General features: G+C 40.8%; 1 protein-coding gene across 3 annotated transcripts in view; it reads left to right on the top strand.

Annotated features, from left to right (window-relative positions):
- LOC306854971 (engulfment and cell motility protein 2) overlaps positions 1–20831 on the top strand; it is a gene marked incomplete at its 5' end in the record, with an annotated part of 56084 nt that overhangs the window by 9197 nt on the left and 26056 nt on the right. For all 3 annotated transcript variants that reach the window (XM_079393321.1, XM_079393320.1, XM_079393322.1), the window contains 6 exons: positions 3007–3085; positions 4018–4068; positions 5432–5554; positions 9324–9443; positions 20022–20126; positions 20561–20669. In XM_079393321.1, the coding sequence (XP_079249447.1) occupies positions 3007–3085; positions 4018–4068; positions 5432–5554; positions 9324–9443; positions 20022–20126; positions 20561–20669 (587 nt within the window). The remainder of the gene's footprint in view (positions 1–3006; positions 3086–4017; positions 4069–5431; positions 5555–9323; positions 9444–20021; positions 20127–20560; positions 20670–20831) is intronic.

Below are 20831 nucleotides of genomic sequence, written 5' to 3'. Positions count from 1 at the left end.
AATACTGCACAGACTCCTAGAGTGGAAGCATCCACTTCCACCACGAAACGACGGTTCGGACCCATATGGCATAACCCGGTATTCGTAGTGCCGATGGTGTTATAAAGGCAGTCTTCCATTCGTTTCCTCTTTGAATGCGGATCAGATTGTAGGCACTGCACAGAGTTTAGTGAAGAGCCGGGCTCCACGGAGTTCCTCTAACGAGGCTGGCACCAGAGGGAGTGGATAGGCAAATTTGACGTTTTGAGAGTTGAGTGCTCTATAATCGACACAAGGGCACAGCCCCCCATCCTTCTTTGCCACAAAGAAGAAACTGGATGCTGCAGGTGAAGTGGAAGGACGGAAGAACCCCTGTTGTAATGCCTCCTTGATGTACTCCTCCATTGCAGCGCGCTCCGGGATCGAAAGGGGATAGACACGTCCTTTCAGTAGCTTGACCCCAGGCAGCAGGTCGATAGAGCAGTCCCATGGCCGATGAGGTGGAAGATGCGTTGCAGCGACCTTACTGAACACGTCCTGAAATGCCCTGTAAGCTGCTGGAATCTGGACCGAGTTTTGGGAAGCTGGACTTTCAACAGTGGTTGAGCAGAGCCGTATGGAGGGAATGGTTCAGCCTGGAGTCGGGAGATCTGCTAAACACTTCCTGAAACAGGATTCACTCTACCGAAGTACCTCCCCAGAGTTCCAGTGTATGTCAGAATGATGTTTAGCCAGCCAGGGACATCCCAGGACAATGTCCACTGTAGCCTCCTCCAGCACCAGGAACGAGATCTGCTCCTCGTGGAAATTTCCTATGCGGAGAGTGACTTCCGGGGTGCGATGGCGCATCAACCCCTTACTCAGCGGTTTACCTTGGATATTAGAGATCTGATATGAGGTGGTATAGCGAAGTCGAGGGAGCTTGATTTGGATGAGACTGATGGAGGAGATGAAGTTTCCTGAAGCACCCGAGTCAACCAGGACTTTGACTGGAAAAGATTGGTTCATGTACATTAGCTGAGCATCAATGTGAGGTATACTAGAGACATCAGGATGGAGATGGACCGTACTCACCGCCGAGCATGTGGGGCAAACAGGGCAGGAAGGCAGAGGATGATCTTTGGGTCCGCAGTACAAGCAGAGGCCTTGGGTTTCGGCGAGCTCGTTCCTCTGACGATAAATGATTACGGTCCAGTTGCATCGGCTCTGGAGTACAACCTGGTGAGACGGTGGTAGTTGAGGAATTCTCGTGTGGCAAGTAGTGAGATGTTGGGAAATATGCAGTGCTTTTTGCAGAAAGCTCTCTAGACCTACGGTGTCTTCATATATGGACATTTGTTGTCTGATGAAAGGGTTGAGACCATGTTGGAACGCTGCTAAGAGAGCAGTTTTGTTCCATCCGCTGCTCGCTGCGAGAGTACGGAATCGAACGGTATAGTCATGGATGGACATCTCCGCTTGCCGTAGTCGGAAGAGCTCATCGTGCACTGAGACCTCCGAGGTAGATTTGCCAAACACCTTGCGGAAATGATCGACAAAAGCATCCAGGGAGCGCATTAAAGGACTGCTCGAATTCCAGAGAGATTTGGCCCATTGCAGCGCCCATCCAGAAAGTAGTGACATGATAAATGCGATCTTCGCTCTATCATTCACAAACTGATGGGGTTGTAGTTCGAAGTACAGTGAACACTGGAGCAAAAAAACGCTGCAGGCTGCCGCCTCACTGGAGTAGATTGCGGGTTTGGCCATGGGACATGCAGAGGCAGAGGGCATGACGGGAGGAGGCTGAAGAGACTCGCGGAGTGCTTGGACCAGTTCGGTGAAGGGATCAGGTGAGAGGGGACTCCGTGCCTCCATAGCTAGCTTCAATCCATACAATATACATTTCTGTGTGAGGAGACACAGAGTCACGGAGATCCTGAGTGGTGAGGAAAGGTATGTAAGTGAGGTGAGTAGCCGGATATAGTGCCAAGGTAAGTGGAACAGGTGTTCATAATCAGTAATCTGGTGATTGTGACCGGGTGTAGGTGGCTGGTGTGGCTGATGTGGTTGGTGAATCTGTGACAGTACCCCTTAGGATTTGGACAATCTGGGTGCGACTGATGGAAATGGGAGAGGAGTGACACATTCAGAACATCATCTCTGTCCACCCATGATCTTTCCTCGGGACCGTACCCCTCCCAATCCACGAGAAACTGGAGCCGGCCACCCCGCCGTCGGGAGTCTAGGATCTCTTTGACTCTGTAGATGTCTCGTTGGGGTCGACCTCGGGAGGAGGAGGTATCTCGTGTTCTGTGGAAGGAGGGAGAAGTGGACTAATGCATGGCTTTAATAAGGACACATGGAAGGACGGCGAGTTGCGGTAGGTGTCTGGGAGTTGGAGTTCATATGTGACCACATTGATTTGTTTGTGGATTACTTTTTTGAGTAACTTATCCAACACCGAGGTGGGTTTTGTTATATTTTTAGCCTTGTGTTTCCCTTGTTGCTTTTTCAGTTGTTGTATGTAAAGTTTGTCATTTTGTTTCTTTCATTATGTCTGTCTGTCTTCATCAGATCCCCGCACATTAGAGTTTGACGGTCTTACTCTACATTTTTATCCAACAGCAGTATCACTCCTGTGATTGATAAACAGCCAGGAGTTGTTCAGAATGCTCCTGCTTGATTACATAAGACAATGACGCATGTTAAGTACTTGAATTCAAATCTGGGCGTTTCTGAAAGCACTTATTCATATTTTAACCGGGGAGTTGTAGAGTAACGTCTTATGGGTAAATATCAAGACCATTGATTCTCTATTTCATGACCCTTTTAATTATTTTCCTCAAGAGCTCATCACTCAAAACTGCGTATTGTATCTTCAACGATGGTGGTGGTGATGCCGGTTGAACGTGGCCCTCTCGTCTCCAGTCAGTCGAGCTCCAGTCAGCTGGAGACATGAGAGAGTGACATATGGTCTAGAGTCCAGAAGTGTTGGAATTTAAGAGCAAGATACCTCTAACTGTGTGTGTACGATCATCCCTACAGGTCCAATCAGGAGATCCAGACGTATGCCATCGCCCTCATCAACGCCCTGTTCCTCAAAACCCCAGAGGACAGACGCCAGGTGAACACACACACAAACTCACTGGTGCTTGAAAGGTCCAAACACATCAGGAATGACACAAACCAGAGCGATGTCTTCCCAGACCGTCATTCACAAGTGTAACAGATCTAATAACATGTAAAAGTAACATAGATTTGTAGCATTCAGTGAGTCTGTGAGGGATACGTTTATAATAGTCAGACATTACAAACAGCAAAAAAACAGAAGTGTAGGAAACTGTCACACAAAGAAAAAGCAAAACCAAAGTATAGTTACTTATTCATTTGTATACAACAGTCCTCATATCTTATTGGTCAAGCAGCATTTAATTAGTCCTGATATTACAGCGTAACTGAACTCAAGGCGAGTTTAAGAACCCAAGTGCAGCTTTATTCCATAAGTAATCCAAAATACAAACATGATCCAAACAGAGACTTGACTTGGCACGAACAGACTTGACTCACCGACAATAGGTTACAACATCAATACATGGCAAGGGTCAAAGGCTACATGAGGCCTATATATACCAAACAATCAGGGTCACATGACACAATCCAACCAATGAGGAACAAGACACATGACTTGGACAACCAATCAGAACATGACACAATGAACAAAGGACCCAATAGCAGGAATACAAGAGGGCAAAGGAACCTCATGACTAGACGGGAACCGTTACTAAACTGCTAAATAAAAGAGCAATAAACAAGAAACACAAACAAAACACAAACCCCATGTTACATACAGTCTATATTTGTTCAAAGATTTAGGTTAATTCAGGAATGAAACAATGTGACTTTCCTCATCAATCAGTTTGTTGGATGCTCTCAAAACTCTCAATAGTTTGTTGTGTATTTGTTGCCGTGGTTCTGTCTGTGTGTTTGTGGTGATAGTCTGGCTCAGACATTCACAGAGCAGTTGATGTGTGTGATCTGTGTGTGTGTTTATGGCAGGAGATGGCGAGTACACTGGCTCAGAAACACCTCCGTGGCATCATACTCAATGTAAGTGTAAATCCATACATAATGCCATCAGATTGCCTTTGTTACTGGTATTCTATTACTTGCTAAACACTTTCAGACAGATTTGCTAAATGTTTCTGCTAATGAGGAACTGAAGATTCAGAGCACACAGATGCAAAAGCAATGGTGTAAATCAGCTGTGATTTCACCTGTGACAAATCCAGCAAACAGCATGCATTTTTTCATATTCTGCTAACCCTGTCAAGAAATATGATTGTGGGAAAATGGAGATCACGCACCACCACAGACAGACAAATCATAATAGTCTCTATTAATCACAATGTATATCACAAGTGATGATGGTTCATTTGCCTTACACCAATGTCAAAAGTTAAAAGTTGGCCTATCACACATTTGAAGTTTTTTTTTTGTAATTGTTCATTTACTTTTACAAAAGAATTGCAACAGTGCAGTAATTGAAAACACTTTATTTTACAATATCCTTGTTACACGTTACATGTACTTAATATAGCTATAATACTATTAGTACTATAATATAGTAACAATAAATAATACATAATTACAAGCAGCTAACACGAATGTTAATCCTAACCCTATAGGAACCACATGTTGTAAATTCTATACATAATAGTAAAATTACACAGTAACAGCGATACCTTAAAAAAAGTGTAACCAAACTGAGTTGACTAAGTAATGACAACTGTCTAATGAGCCAGATTTACTAAACAGGGCATATTAGTGCGAAAGTGCTATAATCCCCTATAAACTTGGATGAAAGTGGAAAGTTCTGATATACTGACAATGAGCAAATTAAAAACTCAGATAATTTCCATAATGACCAACACAATCTACCAAGAGCAGCGCGAATTAGCTTGGGGTCGCAACTGAGCAGAGCAGATGATAATCAAGTGCAGGTGGCTACTAACAATACTGGTGCAGAATAGGTCAAGACATGCTTTTTTGGGTTTTAAATAATGACACAAATACCAGTAAATTGACCAGTGCAAACCTTAGTAAATCACCTTGCATGAATCATTTAATTGCTCTCCTCCTGTAAATGTTATGTGTGATGCGGAAACTCCTGCAAATGCATACGCAGTACGGTCAGCAGTAAAAATTATGGCCACAGCTTTTCATGGCTAATGTTTCACTGCATGTTTTTTTTGTAAATTGTGTAATTTTTTTTTTTCATCAATTTTCAATGAGTATCTTTTGATGGAATACAAATCAGATCTGTCTTCTCCACAGAACGTATGCCCAGTAGATGTGTGTATAGAAACATCAGTTTATAGTTCTGATAATGGTGATAATGAGAGTGTTGTTTTAGGAAACACCTCTGCGAGTAACAGCATTGATGGTCTGTCCTTTTAAACTTGCCTTCTAGCACATAATCCGAGGGAATCGACCGGTAAAAGCTGAAATGGCACATCAGCTGTACGTGCTTCAGGTTTTGACCTTCAACCTTCTGGAGGAACGCATGATGACCAAAATGGACCCAAATGACCAGGCAAGGGATTGACAATTGCTTAAAGTCTGAAAATGTTTGACTTGACATTTAGAGAGGGAACAGAATGTATGGTTTAAGTGAATAAATGTATTTATTGGGTTGACAGTTTAATTAATGCAGAGCAGAAGAGTTAAATATTTGCAGAGTGAAACCTATCTATATCAATAGATAGTTGTTGTTTTTTTGCATGGAGTAAATGCAGCCGGCCACATAAAACAAAGATAAAACAAAGAAATTTAAACTTTTAGTAGACTAGTCTGGGAGTGCTGGGCTCTGTCAGTGGTAAGATTCACACTGTCAAGGGACAACAAACACTGAACTTTATATGCAATGTGTAATATACAGAGCCCTGCACATGACATGCAGGAAGAAGGTATTAACATATATGTTTAAAGGGGTCATATGATGCAATTTCAAGTTTCTTTCTCTTTGGAGTGTTACAAGCTGATTGTGCATAGATAAGATCCCTGAAGTTGCAAAGACTAAAGTCTCAAAACCAAAGAGATATTCTGTATAAAAGTTAAGACTCGACTAGGGTTGGGCGATGTCTACCAAATTGGCATCGGACGATGTCTACAGTGAAACATTGTGATGATGGTGACATCAGGGGGCGGGGGTTAGGGGTGTGCCCGAAGCGTGAGTGCGTATGCAGAAAGGCAAGGAAAACAAATAACGCGTTCTACGGAGCCACTAAAGGGACATTAGCCGCTAGCTAGCAGTTGCCCTTTACATTACAGCACATGAAAGTTACTTACCACACTTACCACATACACAGAGTAAGGAGAGATGACTGATAGGACAATGGCGAATGATTTGCAGATACTGAGCACCACTGACAAATATCTAATCTTGTCAAATGTGTGGTAAGTGCTGACGCTCCGTAGTATAGAGTCTGTGTGATCGCGAATCTCGAAAGTGAAAGCGAAATGAGAGCGCCCATTCGAAAGCGGTTTCAATGCCCTGCAAATTAGTAGCGGCTCCCTGATGCCCGCAATTTCTATACAGTGTAATTACCCAACAATTTAATTGCGAGAGAAAGTATTGAAATATATATATTTTTTATCCTCCCATTTTGTAGGCTATTTATTCCCTTTAGGGGTTCAGTAGTAGGCCTACATTTAATTTCCTTTCCGAACACTGTATTGGGATGTGGCAGAAGAGGGGATTTCTTTGTGAAAGTGAAAGTACTTTGTTTGGACTTCCAAAAGAGGACACAACTAGAAATCAGTGGTTGTATTTACAACACTGTTCCAGAACAGTTCAACCCAAATATTCGAGTGTGTGCAGTAGGGTTGGGCCGATATACGATGCCATCGTCCATCGCCGATGGATGATAGACATCACGATTCCACGCCCGCCCCCCAATAGTTTCACTTTCACTTTTGAGATTCACGATCGTACCTACACTGTTTATACTGTGGAGCGGCAGTACTTACCTCACATTTTACAATATGTTTGTCAGTTGTGCTGGGGATCTGCAAATCATTCGCCATCGTCTCAAGCTGGTCGCACACTGGATGAGGAGCTCAGCGTCGCGTCGCGCCACGTCTTTACATTGTTTTGAATCGTTGCTAGGCGCCACTAACAGACGCCGAATGGCGCTGCCAGTGTGCGTACGCTCATAGAAAATGTGTTTGAATTTTAAAGATGTGGCGCGATACTCGTCTTCTCATCTAGTGTGCGACCTGCTTTAGTCATCTCTCCTTACTCTGTCTGTTTATGTGATAAAATTTTAAGTTAAATTTTATGTACTGTAACAGGCAACCGTTGGCAATCGTTACTTGTTTTCCTTGCCGTTCTGAATACAGATTTACGCATTGGGCACACCCCCTAACTCCACCCCCTGCCCCTGCCCCCGCCCCCCGATGTCATCGTCCATCGTGATGTTTCACTGCAGTCATCGTCCGATACCAATTTTGTAGACACCGCCCAACCCTAGTGTGCAGCGCATTTTACAGAGGACTATTTCCTGAACCTGTAAGAGTAGCCTACAATGCTGGCTTGCTCAAAGGCTGTTTCTATAAAGTGGGGCAATTCCAACTTTGCAAGTACAGTCTGGCGCTTCTGACTCACAGCCTGTAAGTACGTTTTCTTATTTAAAGAATTTGCCACTAATGATTCAAACGTGAGTTTTGAGCAGTGTAGAATAGTGCTTGTTGTTTGTCGTTTCTCCGATCACAAATGTAGACATGGTTATGTTTACGCGGCGTGATGCAACGCATAAAAAGACATTATAAGTCATTATAATCAGTAATTATGTCCCCACTGGATGCAACAAATGCCTAGTTTATAATGGGTTTTATTGTTTTTATGTTGTTGCACCGGGACACGGCATCACAATACGGTAAGAGGATGTAACATTTCTGTCTCACGCTTGAGGTATTAGGCCAATCACAACACACTGGATAGCTGGCCAATCAGAGCTCGCCTCGCTTCTCAGAACGATGAGCTTTATAAAAATTTCAGAAAGGCGGAGCATAGAGGAGCAACAATAATGTACAGTATGTGGAAAATGTGTTTTTTTTTTTTTACCTTAAACCGCATAAACACATTGCATTACACCAAATACACAAAATAATGTTTTTTTGGCAACGTCATATGACCCCTTTAATTAATTTATTAATAATTAATGAACACATGGGAATGTTTTGTTAGATTGTGGTAATGAATAAAAAAAAACATGGTCTCATTTTATCTGTAACAATTTATTAAAAAGTGCTTAATGATTTCTTAATTCATACACATGATTTGTCATGTGCAAATCTCTGTAGTATGGGAATAAATGTGAGAGCTTGTGAGAGTTGTATGTCTACATGTAATACTAAAAAGTAATAGGCTTCTAACTACATGTAAGGCGCTTTCGCACCGCGTAGTTCTAGGAATTTTGTTCTAGGAACTAGCCAGCAGGGTGGGTACTAGAGAACCAATTTCCCCCTTGTGCTGTTTTCCTGGTTGCATTCGCACCAACAGCAGGAACTCTGAAGCGGCAGATAGTGATGTCTTTATTCGCTGCATTTACAAACAAAAACAACAACCGGTAAATGGAGAATGCCACGTTCGGAGCTGTTTTTGATGTTTGTCGTGGGTTTTGTTATAACATGGAATGTAAACGCACAATTTATGCGATTAAAAGAGCACGAAAATCTGACTAAATCTCCTATGACAACTTGCAGTATTATCATCGAGGTTGAGAAAAGAACACAATGCTGCAATCAACAGGTAAATGCCGTTATTGCTGTTTTCCATGGTCGTGGAGTAAATATGTTTACATGGCTTTTTAAAAATAGATAAATAAATAAATAAAAGTAGCCGGTGTTTCGTATGCGTTTGGCCAATCAGTGTACACTGCGTCACTGATAGTTCCTATAGAACTGTTTTAGACCCTGCTCTGAAGCAGGAGCTAATTTAGTTTTCCCAAACAGAGTTCCTATAACTAAATACATTCCCAGTTCCTGTGCTGCAAACACACCAAAAAGTGGGAATCTCCGCCAATTGTTCTAGGAACTATGAAAATGTTTCTCTGGTGAGAAAGCACCTTACATGTTGAGAACTGTCTGACTGTAGAATATCCCTTACATGAAATTTCAGATATATTCATAGCCACTGTCTGACTACATACTCATGGCATAAAATGTAAAACATTGCTGAATTGTCTGCAACATTTACCAAGATACTCGGGAAAATTTGTCTTCTTTTAACTTATTCAGACAGCTTGAATTATGTGCTTAAAATTATATTCTTGTTATATTCTTACCTCTCTTATATTTAGACACAAAGAGATATCATCTTTGAACTCAGAAGAATCGCGTTTGATGGAGACAATGATCCCAGTGGAACAGAAAAGAGGAAAGCCATCTACACTAAAGACTACAAGATGTTGGGCTTCACTGTGAGTGATGGGTGCTTGCTTATGTAATAACCTGTGATCATTTCAAAATGATTAAATGATGAATCAGTGATAGTGATGAGCTTATGTGTGTGATGATGATTAGTGATAGTGATGGTTTAATGATGAAGTGAAGTGAAGTGACATACTGCCAAGTATGGTGGCCCATACTCGGAATTCGTGCTCTGCATTTAACCCATCCAACGTGCACACACACAGCAGTGAACACACACACACACACACACACACACACACACACACACACACACACACACACAGCAGTGAACACACACACACAGCAGTGAACATACACCCGCAGCATTTATGCTGCGGCGCCCGGGGAGCAGTTGGGGGTACGGTGCCTTGCTCAAGGGCACCTCAGTCGTGGTATTGAGGGTGGAGAGAGCGCTGGACATTCACTCCCCCCACCTACAATCCCTGCCGGCCCGAGACTCGAACCCACAACCTTTGTATTACGAGTCCGACTCTCTAACCATTAAGCCATGACTTCCCCATGATGATCAGGGATGGTGATGTGCTGATGCTTGTGATAAATATGTAGTTCAGTCATGAAACTCTAGATGGCGCAGGCGGACGGGTTGATAACGTAACTGATGATATTCAGAGAGTTAAACGACTTCCACAAGCTGATTGGTTCATGCTGCAGATGCAGCCAATGAGCTTACTGCCTTGAATTTATATGGCTGGTTAGCATTCGCGTCAAGCGTTGCAGATTTTAGAAAAGTAAATTGAATTGGGGATTACCTTATTTGCCCCGAAATCTCCAATGCTTTTAATATCTTCTGTGGGCATTGATTTCGACCTTAACCTCGAACGGATCGCTTTCAGATGCACACCTCACTAGTGTGGTCGGTTTGTAGTGGCGTTTCACAGTTTAAAGGCAAGGTGAACCCTTATAACTGTTTTTCATAAACGTCATACTGTCAACAGCCTTACCTATTTAACCATAATTTAATGAGCAACAGAAAATAATCTACCTGCTCATACGTGTACTCATGCCGTATTGCAATGCACTTCAGAAGAGGGAGCGCTCATTCTTAAAGGGGCCACATCTTTATTTTACTGGTTACCTTGGTTCAGCGTGTGAAGAGTTTATGATGAAAGTCATGTTTAGTGATAGTTTAAAGATAATTAATCATGAATTTGTTTAAAATATAAAAATACTTAAAATAATCCATTTCCAATCAGTAGCCCATGTACAATGTAGCTAGTAGTAGGACACTCTTAGACTGGAATTTACTATTTGTGTATTCAGTTGGGCTTATAGCAAGGATAGTACTTTGAGTGTAGCAGCAGTATCATAGAATTCAGATCGCTTTATTAGCGAATTGTTAATAGCAGTATGCATTGCAAATCAAGTCAAATTTTACTGTTGTTTATAGCAGCAGCAGCAGAAAGTATCTGGTTGCATGAAAGTTCAGTGATAACACATGGGGTAAGTAACTCTTTAAAACTGAAATAGGCTTTTATCACTTTGTTTATTTAACAGGACGTATAGAGATTTTGTGAACTCTTCAAAGCGAAATAGGCATTATTTGTTTGCGTTTCATTGTTTAATAAAGACACTTATAGTAATTCTAAGTACTTTCGTGCAGCTGTAGCAGCAGTATGCATAGCTATTCAAATCGCAATTTTTAGCAGCCTGCATAGCAACCAATTATTATTGCGAATATAGCAAGGGCAGCAGAAAGTACATTGATTGCATGAAATTTCAGTGAGAATGCATGGATGGGCTACAGCAATTCTAGTGCTTTCATGGAGTGTAGCAGCAGTATCCATAGAATTTCAGAATGCATTATTAGCAAATTATTAATAGCATTATGCATAGCAAATCAAATTATGCATTTAGTTGCGACAGCAGTAGGTAGAATGTGGTTTACATTTACATTTATTAATTTTGCAGACGTTTTATCCAAAGCGACTTACAATTGCTGATGTTTCAGCGACTAAAAATGGTTGGTATGTGAACTCTTCAAGCAAATAGGCATCATTTGTGTATGCAGGGGGTGGAGTTCCTCTCCACGCTCACTGTCCGCAGCATTCTCCCTTGAGGCGGGCGTTGTTGCCGGCTCATGCACCTGGACTGACGTCACTAGTAGCTCTGGCTCTGTTGCTCCATGCTGCGATGGCTCATCGGTCGCGGTGGGCTCTGGCTCTCCGTCAGCAATGGGCTCAGGCATGCACTCCGCGCACGGGGAGATGGTGGGCTGGGCACTGGGTCCGAAGTTGCACTGGCGAGATCGGGACCACTCCACAAAGGCGGTGAAATTCATTCGAGGGCCTTCCTTGGATGACGGCGCTCTGTACGCGGAGTTTAAACTGGCATCATAGAACGCACAGAGCACGTCGTCCGAGTAGCTGGAGAGGTTGGCGGGAGAGGTTGGCCCTTGAGCGATCTCTTCCCCTCCTTCAGCAGGAGGAGAAGGTATTCTGGAAGAAGGAGGGGATCCATGAGAGGAACACAACGGAAACAAAAACACTAAGTGAAAATGGGAAACAAAAACAGAGGGAACACACAGAGGTAACTGTTGTGGTCAGGTCTCCTGTCACGTTACGCTGCTGTGGGAAGAACATTCGAGACATGGAGTAGCATTCACAGTCTTTGAAGAAGAAAACACAGGGGATAATCCACAATAGGAGCTTGAGCAAACACACATAGAAACAAGTATACCTGAAAGGGGAGGAAAGAAAAAACAGGAACTTAAATGCAAGGGGTTATTAATCAAACACAGGTGCACCGAGTTCTAATCAAACTTAACAAGGACAGGAACATGACCAAATAAGGGAAAACAGGAACAGAAACAGGGGCAAAACAGGTCCATAATCCTGACAGGGGTTTTATTTTCTTATGTTCTTATTTATTTGCTTATTTAACAGGGCTTTCAGTAGATTTTGTAAACTCTTCAAAGTGAAATAGGCATTATTTGATTGCGTTTGCTTCTTAATAAAGACGCTTATAGCAACTCAAAGTACCTTTGTGCAGATGTAGCAGCAGCATAGCTATTCAGATTGCTAGTTTAGTGAATTTTAATAGCAGCAGCATGCATAGCAAAATTCAGCCGCAATGTTAGAAATATTAGCAGCAGTCTGCATGGCAATCCAATTATCATTGTTGCTGAAATAGCAGCGGCGGCAGAAAGTACATTTAGTTGCATGAAATTTCAGTTATAAGAAAACTTGGATGGTAGTGAACTTTTTAGGTGAAATAGCCATTTTATTACTTTGCTATTCAATTCAACAGGATTTATAGAACTCTTCAAAGTGAAACAAAGTATTAATTGGTTGTGTTTGGTTATTTAATAAAGGGGCAGTAGCAATTCTTAGTACTTTTGTGCAGCAGTATGTATAGCTATTCAGATCGCAATGTTAGCTAATTTTATAGCATGCATAGCAAATTTAGATGCAAAATTAGAAATAATATTAGCAGCAGCATGCATAGCAAGTCATATTATTGTTGCTAATAAAGCAGCAGCAGCAGAAAGCGCTTTAGTTGCATGAAATTTTAGTGATAACTAGGGGTGGGCGATATGGAAAAAATATATCACAATTTTTTTAGAAATATCACGATTCTTTGTCATGTTGGTTTTACTATTTTGGTTTTACAAGTTGTCTGAGCATTACAGCCAAGCTAGAAAGACAAAGCCTTTCAAGGTAACAAAAAAAAAATTTGATATTTAGGCCAAAGTGGGCGAAGATAAAAATCTTTTTAATTATTTTATCTTTCTTATTAAAAAATAAGAACAAAGATACACATTACAAATACACATAATATACAAATAAAACAAACAGTGCTTTAATTTCAGGTACAATAGGTGTATTTAGCAGAGCATTCAATGAAATTGAATGAACAAATATAAAAATAAAACACTACATAGACTGATTCTGAATATTAAAGTTTTTCAGTCAAGAATAGTGAGTGATTTTTCTCTTTGCGTTTTGTTGTTTTGTTAACGTTAAATTAATAGTTGCCCCCAAAATAAATATTCTGTCATCTGTCTGTCAATTCTGTCATAATGTTTTATTTTTATACCATCATTTACTCAAAAGTTGTTTTAAACCTGAATGAGTTTCTTTCTTCTGCTGAACATAAATGCTATTTTGAAGAAGGTGGAAAACCAAACAGTTGCTGGTCGACTTCCATAGGATTGTTCTTTCCTGCTATCAAATTCAATGTAGACCAGCAACTGTTTGGTTACCCTCATTCTTCAAAATATCTTCTTTTGGTTTCAGCACAAGAAATTAATAGAGGTTTGGGACAACATGTGAGTGAGTAAATAATGACAGAAATAAAATTTTAGGGTGAACTATCCCTTTAAAGAGTTAATTTACCCTCCATGAGTTATTACTAGAGGTGTGCGATATGACGATTTTTGATCGTGGACGATAAAAATGTCTCCATGTTCTGCTTTTGAAGAAATATGGTAGTATCGTGCTACAGCACACATTATGTCAAATACAGTTCTGGTCTCCGTCTCTATATACTGTACAACACGACATACAGCAGTAGAGTTACTCTGACAGGACACTGCACTTATTCGCGATCGCAAAAGTACATTATTTGCATACAAGCCTTGCTGGTTAAATGTTTAATTTGCGCGCTGGTCTGATGTGCGCTTTTTCTGAGCGCATACACCTGAAGCACGCGCACTAAAACGCCTGTCTAACAGCGCCTGATTACTCAACTAACTTATCTTTTGCGCTAATACTGTCAAAACACACATTTGAAATATATCAGTCTGTGTGTAATGAATAAATCCAATATACCTGTACAAGTTTCACTTTTTGAATGGTATTACTGAAATAAATCAACTTTTTCATGATATTCTGATTTTATGACCAGCACCTGTATGTATATATAGGCTATATATATATATATATATATATTGTGACGAGTCGGCTGCCTCCCCCCTGTTCATCATCACCACCCCGTCCCGTATTCGCCGCCCTTCACCAGGCTCCCGACGGGAGTGGGTGTGTGAGAGAGGAGGGGCGCTGAGCACGCAGGGCTGGCGGCGTGTGATGAGGCGCACCTGACGTGAATAGAGCCTCATCACCGCCGCCGTTTAAATGCCGAGCGCGCCTCTCCTCGGGAGACCGGTCTCTTCCCCCGTACATGCACACTGGTGTCCTCGTGGGTCCAGGAAGGGAGCGTTGAGGGATCTCCTGCCGCCGCCAGAGACGCGAGCCGCCGGACCCGCAGTCCAGATGACGCCGCACTCGTGATACGGCCGATGGGCCAGGATGCTGGGCCGTAGAGTCCCCCAAAAGTGCTGCGGCCAGCTGAGGACGAAGCCGCGAGCGGAAGCCGCCGCCCCTCGCGCCCCGGACCAGGAGGGGAGCGCGTGTGGCCACCGGACTCCGCCCCTTCCCTGGACCCTTCCCTTCTGAACACTGCCCTCCTTCACTAGCCCCGCAGCACGACGAGGACACCAGATCCCTGTTTATTTTGGACACTTTTCCCCCTTTGGACACTTTATTTTAATATTTTGTTTAATAAAAACCTCTCCGAGGCTTGACGCCACGCCCACTCTGTCTGTCGTTTGCTCCTCCCGCCACAATATATATATATATATATATATATAGGTTTTGTAGCCATAGACTCACGCATGCTTTGTACTATCGTAAAAAAATACATTTTATATCTGAAATACTAATTATTGTTTAGTACATTATTAAAATCTATTTGTAAGCAGAGTATTAATTATAAACACGGTCTAAATATTCTTAGATGTGTAGCATTCATCATGTTGTCGTTTGGGAAAAGCCCAACTAGTAATGTGTTCAAATTTGTCACAATAACAAAGGAATTACCATCCATATTACAACTTTATTGTTTCGTTGGACTAAAAGTGCTCTACGGGATGTTGTTCTGTGGACCCTCGCCTTTCTAACTAAACTGGGATTTCAGCAGTGGATGCGTTTGTGACTCGTTGTTAAGACAAATCTGGTATGTACTGCATTTTTATTATGCATGTTTTGATGTGTACTGCTTACACAAATTTAGCAAATACATTCCTTGTAAGTTTTCAATCGAAAAACAGTGATCTATCATCAAAGCTTGAGGCTTAGACCTTCAAAATTATATATAGGTTGTCAAGATTAACTTTTTCCCTTTCATTTATTCTATTCGTAAACAATGACACGGGCAAACAAAGAGCATTCAGCGCGCCGGCGTCCTGGTGCGGGTTAACAGGTTTTAACTAATGCAAAGAAGAAACATTACTTATTCATCAGATTTATCTTCTCTTCTGGATGAAATATTGTTCTTTTGAGGGAAATCCAGCCTTTACTCAGGGCGTCTTCTTCCAGAAACAAACAGCAACAGATGGGCGATCTCTTCACTCTTTGTTTATGTTTGGTGTCTCCATGTGCGCGCAGCTCACGTGGTTATTTACATATGAACGGCGCGTGCCGTGAGGGGGCGGGATCGCATTAGAAATAATGAGTTAGATGGGAAAGACTGAACATCGTGTTGGTTTCATACTGATTACTTCATCACAGAATATTTGTTTTCGATATGACTTCAAAGGAGACACTTCAAGCTTTCTATAATTTGCTGAGTTGCAGTTCATTTTAGTGACACGTTTCTAAATGCAGTTCGCAGAGACGGAGAAGACAGAGAGCACACCCTGTTTGATTTCTTTATTTTATAAAATTACAAAGTTGTGTTGTTATTATGTGTATACAAATAAAAGTAGATGCTTTTCGATTCGATTGATGTATTACTCTTATCTGTACAATTAAAACTCACAGAGTAATTTAAGTTCCTTTTAGGGCCTTTCAAAAAAAATGCAGTAAGTTAGTAAGTTTTGGGGAATTTTTTTTAGCTGAAATAAGGCCATAAAACCCACACTAAATAGTCCTGAATAAGACTTTTGAGTAATCAGTCTTGTAGGCTAGAATATTTACTTCACAATTATGTGAAAATCATTCTGCTTAATCATTCACAGAAAACAATACATTGATTTAAATTTTTAAAGACATGTTTTGTGATTGAAAGGCAATATGCGAGGGAGTGGTAATGGTCTTGAATATCAAGTGATTTTCACCTGAGAGACAAAGGGCCCTCCCCTAAAGCTGCTAATGGCCCATCAGTGTGACTGTGACTGAGGCAGGTAAGACAGAGAGTGTGAGGAGACTGAAAAAAATGGGGTTTTTAAATTATTTGTATTTTATTTACAACACAGTATAATCAAAACATACATAATGAAGGTCAAAGACACATTATTGTGCACACTGATCTAACCACAGAGATGTGAACAGACTTTAACTCATTCCTGCAACAGATTCTGTACCTGTAAATGTCAGTACCTGACATTTACTTATGTCCATGGATTCAAGAAGAAAAAAACAATCAGTAGTTAAGGATCTTGTTTTACCATAGAATATCAGTGTAGTTGAACATCAAACTGTGTTCCTCTGAGAGCATTGTACCAATATCAGAAGAAAGTCATCAGGATTCATCTGTGGTTTAGGTACCTGATTCAATAAAATACAAACAACCAAAAACATTTGTGAGCATGTTAACATCAGGAGCATCTATATATATAGGTTTTATAGACTCACGTATACTTTGTACTATCGTAAACAAAAAAAGACCTTTTATATCTGAGAAATTAATTATTATTGTTTAGTACGTTATTAAAATCTATTTTCGAACAGAGTAGGCTATTAATCATAAACATGTTGTTAACATACTTAGACTCGTAGCATTCATCATGTTACAATGTACTCTCATATTACTTTTATTGTTTTATATAGAGCATGAAAACATCATCGTGCCGTAAGAAATTTAAATACAATGAATTGTCCATCATATTCAAAAACTGTAGTCTGGAATTACAGTTTGGGAAAAAACAACTATGATTTTGCAGTCATATAGTCTAGTATGCATGATTTTATAGAAGCTGTTATGATTCTGTAGCCATAGACTCACGTATGCTGTGAACTACAATGTACTTAGGATGTACTTTATACTATAAAAAACGGATATTTTATATCTGAGAAACTAATTGTTATTGCTTAGCACGCTATTAAATCTATTTGTGAACATTAAACATTCTTAGATGTGTAGAATTTATCATGTTGTCGTTTGGGAAAAACCCAACTAAACGTGTTCAAGTTTGTCACAATAACACGCTAACTAATGCAAAAAAGAAGCATTACTTACTCATCAGATCGATCGATGTCTTCTGGATGAACTCTTGCTCTTATTTTGAGGGAAATCCAGCCTTTACTCAGCATGTCTTCTTCCAGAAACTAACAGTAGCAGAGATGAACTCTTCACTCCTGACTCTTTGTTTATGTTTGGCGTCTCCAATCGCGCGCGGATCACGTGGTTATTTACATGTGAACACGAGGGGGCGGGATCGCATTAGAAATAATGAGTTAGACAGGAAAGACTGAACATCGTGTTGGTTTCATACGGATTACTTTATCATTTGTATTTTGATTTGTTTTCATTTAAAAGTAAACACTTCAAGCTTTCTGTAGATATAACTCCCATGTTTCTGTGTTGAGTATTTGCTGAGTTACACTTCATGTTAGTACCGTGTTTCTAAAAGCAAGTTTTGTTGTAATTGTGTGTACTGTACACACAAAAAAAAATAGACACTTAACAGTTTCGATTGATGTATAACATTTATTTGTGTGACCAAAATCAACAGAGTATTTTTAGTGTCTTTTGCACTGATCTTAAAAAAACCGACCTGGTATCGCTGGCGATACTGTCGACCCCAGAGGGTTAAAGTGCTTGCAGGATTCTTTAGTTAAATGTATGTATAAAATGTATTTTATAAAGAAGACCATATATATTTTTAGACCCTGCTTTAAAGTTTCACAGTTTAAGTTTAAAATTGTAATATACAATGTCATAACTGTAATGACGTGAACAAGACGTGCGGATCCATGTGCAAAAAAACACAGAATGGCTCGGTGAGGCAGCTAACACATGGAGAGTGTTATACGCAGGACCAGACTCAGAGCTAGACATACACACAGAATGGTTAACAGAAAACACAGGACAGACTAAGGACAGATCAAACACTGGTAAACAGAAGTGGCACAGGCAAGACACAAGAGAGATCAAAACACAGAAGGGTGAACAGCATACGCAGGACAATGCTCGGCAGAGAGAAAGAGGAAGTCCATGGTTTAAGTAGAGTGTGTGATTGTGTGATAGTTCTCAGGTGTGAGCGTGATTAGTGCAGTCAGCTGTATATGTGTAGTCAGTGCAATGGATGATGGGAATTTTAGTTCAGTGTGCTGTGTGGTGTGAGAGTCAATATGATGGAGAGGCGACCTCTGCTGGCTATCGGGCGGAAGGCCACAGACCGCATTCGTGACAATAACATTTTGATCTGAACAAAAAATTACATCTGTTTAATATCAATGAAAAATAAAGAAGGATTCCGAAAGAAAACAAAACAATTGTAAAACAATATAATAAATACAAATGTTGAACATTCTCAGAACCTTTCAGCTTGGATTTCACAGGTTTTTCAGTTTGTATTTATGTTCCGCATGGAATCACTGAGACAATTGTAACTGAGACTGCCCCAACAGCACAAAACGCCCCCAACACGAGAGAAAGCTGCAGCCGTGCGGCAACCCTACCACCCGCCGCACCGCACGAAGGCTTCAACACGGGACGCGGCAAGCGGCGGAACCGAGGTAGCACTCGCGCCACGGCCCCGGGGCGGATGTTACCACAAAAGCCCAAATGACGCCACATTTCAGCTTTGTACACCGAAACGAGAGCTAGAACAATGCTTTCATCCTCCATTACTGGCACCAAACTATATTAACGCTAACATAGTGGCGTGCTCTAATTCTATTATGTCCTGTCACTGTTTAAGTTCAGAGATGAAGACTGCTCTCTAGCGGTCGGGTTATGAACTCAAAAAGAAACAACTGCCATGAATCCTGCATGATTTTTTTTTGTTTTTTTAAATATCGATATTCCGTTTTTGGTCTTTCTGTACAGTATCGCCAAATACTTCTTACACCTCTAATGCATTGCCAGTAGCAAGTTCCTGTACTTGCTTGCAGCAGCAGCAATAATCTACAACTACAGCAATAACCAACAGCAGCAGCAATTCAGCTGCAGCGTAGCAGATCTATTCCGCCAATACCAAATACATCAACATTGTCATGTCCATCACCATGCTAAAATCTTCAGAGAGTTGTCATGATTGAAATGATGGTCAGTTATGGTAATGTGTTGATGTGTGTGATGGTGTAATGATGATCAGTGATGATGTGTGTGATGTGATGCTTTCATGATGATCAATGATGGTGATGTGCTGATGTGATATGATGGTTTGATGATTGGTGATAGTGATGTGATAATGTGTGTGATGTGATGGTTTAATGATGATCAATGATGGTGATGTGCTGATGTGTGTGATGGTTTGATGATGATTGGTGATAGTCATGTGATGACGTGTGATGTGATGCTTTGATGATGATCAGTGATGTTGATATGCCGATGTGATGTGATGATTTGATAATGATTGGTGATAGCGATGTGCTGATGTGTGTATTGTGTTTTGTGTTCAGAATCCTGTGAATCCTGCAATGGATTTCACTCAGACACCCCCGGGAATGTTGGCTTTGGACAACATGCTTTACCTTGCCAAAGTGCATCAAGACACATATATCAGAGTAAGAACACACATCCATAACTCTCATCTCTTTTGTTTTCTATGTATTTTCTCAAGCACAGTGTCCTCTTTGTAATTGTTGAGTAAAAGTAACTATGCAAAACAGGGTCAACTATAATAATTACACTACAATAATAACACTACATTATAATAGTGTTATTCTCTCAGATGACCCTTTATATATCTTGTTTCCCTTTTCATAGAAAAAAAGTTAATTGATTATTATTTATTCTTTCTTTTCAGTGGAACATGTGGTGTGGTGCTGCTTATGCACTTGTGTAATTTATGTTCCACTTTCCCCTTCCTCTTCTCCATTCTGTTTCCTATGTTCTCTTTCACCTTTTCTATTAATAAAAACATATAATAATAAAATAGCAAAAGATAAAAATGATCCAAATGTCAGTGGCCTATACATACTGTGGTTTTGTTTTGCAGATTGTTCTAGAAAACTGCAGTCGAGAAGATAAACATGAGTGTCCATTTGGCCGCTCTGCCATTGAGCTGACACGCATGCTGTGTGATATTCTGCAGGTTGGAGAATTGCGTAAGTATTCTGCAATCTTTTCGATTCCTCAGTTCACTGATGAATGAGTTGGACTTTGTTCGGAGACTCAATTAGAGCAGCTTTAGAGAGGAGATCCAGAGCGATTTCCACCTGAAAATTATCATTATTATTCTCTCATCATACGTCAACAATGACTCGCAC

This window comes from Barbus barbus (genome assembly GCF_936440315.1).
Source record: "Barbus barbus genome assembly, chromosome: 35".
NCBI lineage: Eukaryota > Metazoa > Chordata > Actinopteri > Cypriniformes > Cyprinidae > Barbus > Barbus barbus.
The sequence above is the reverse complement of the archived record's forward strand: the minus strand, read 5'-3'. Positions and strand labels throughout refer to the sequence as shown.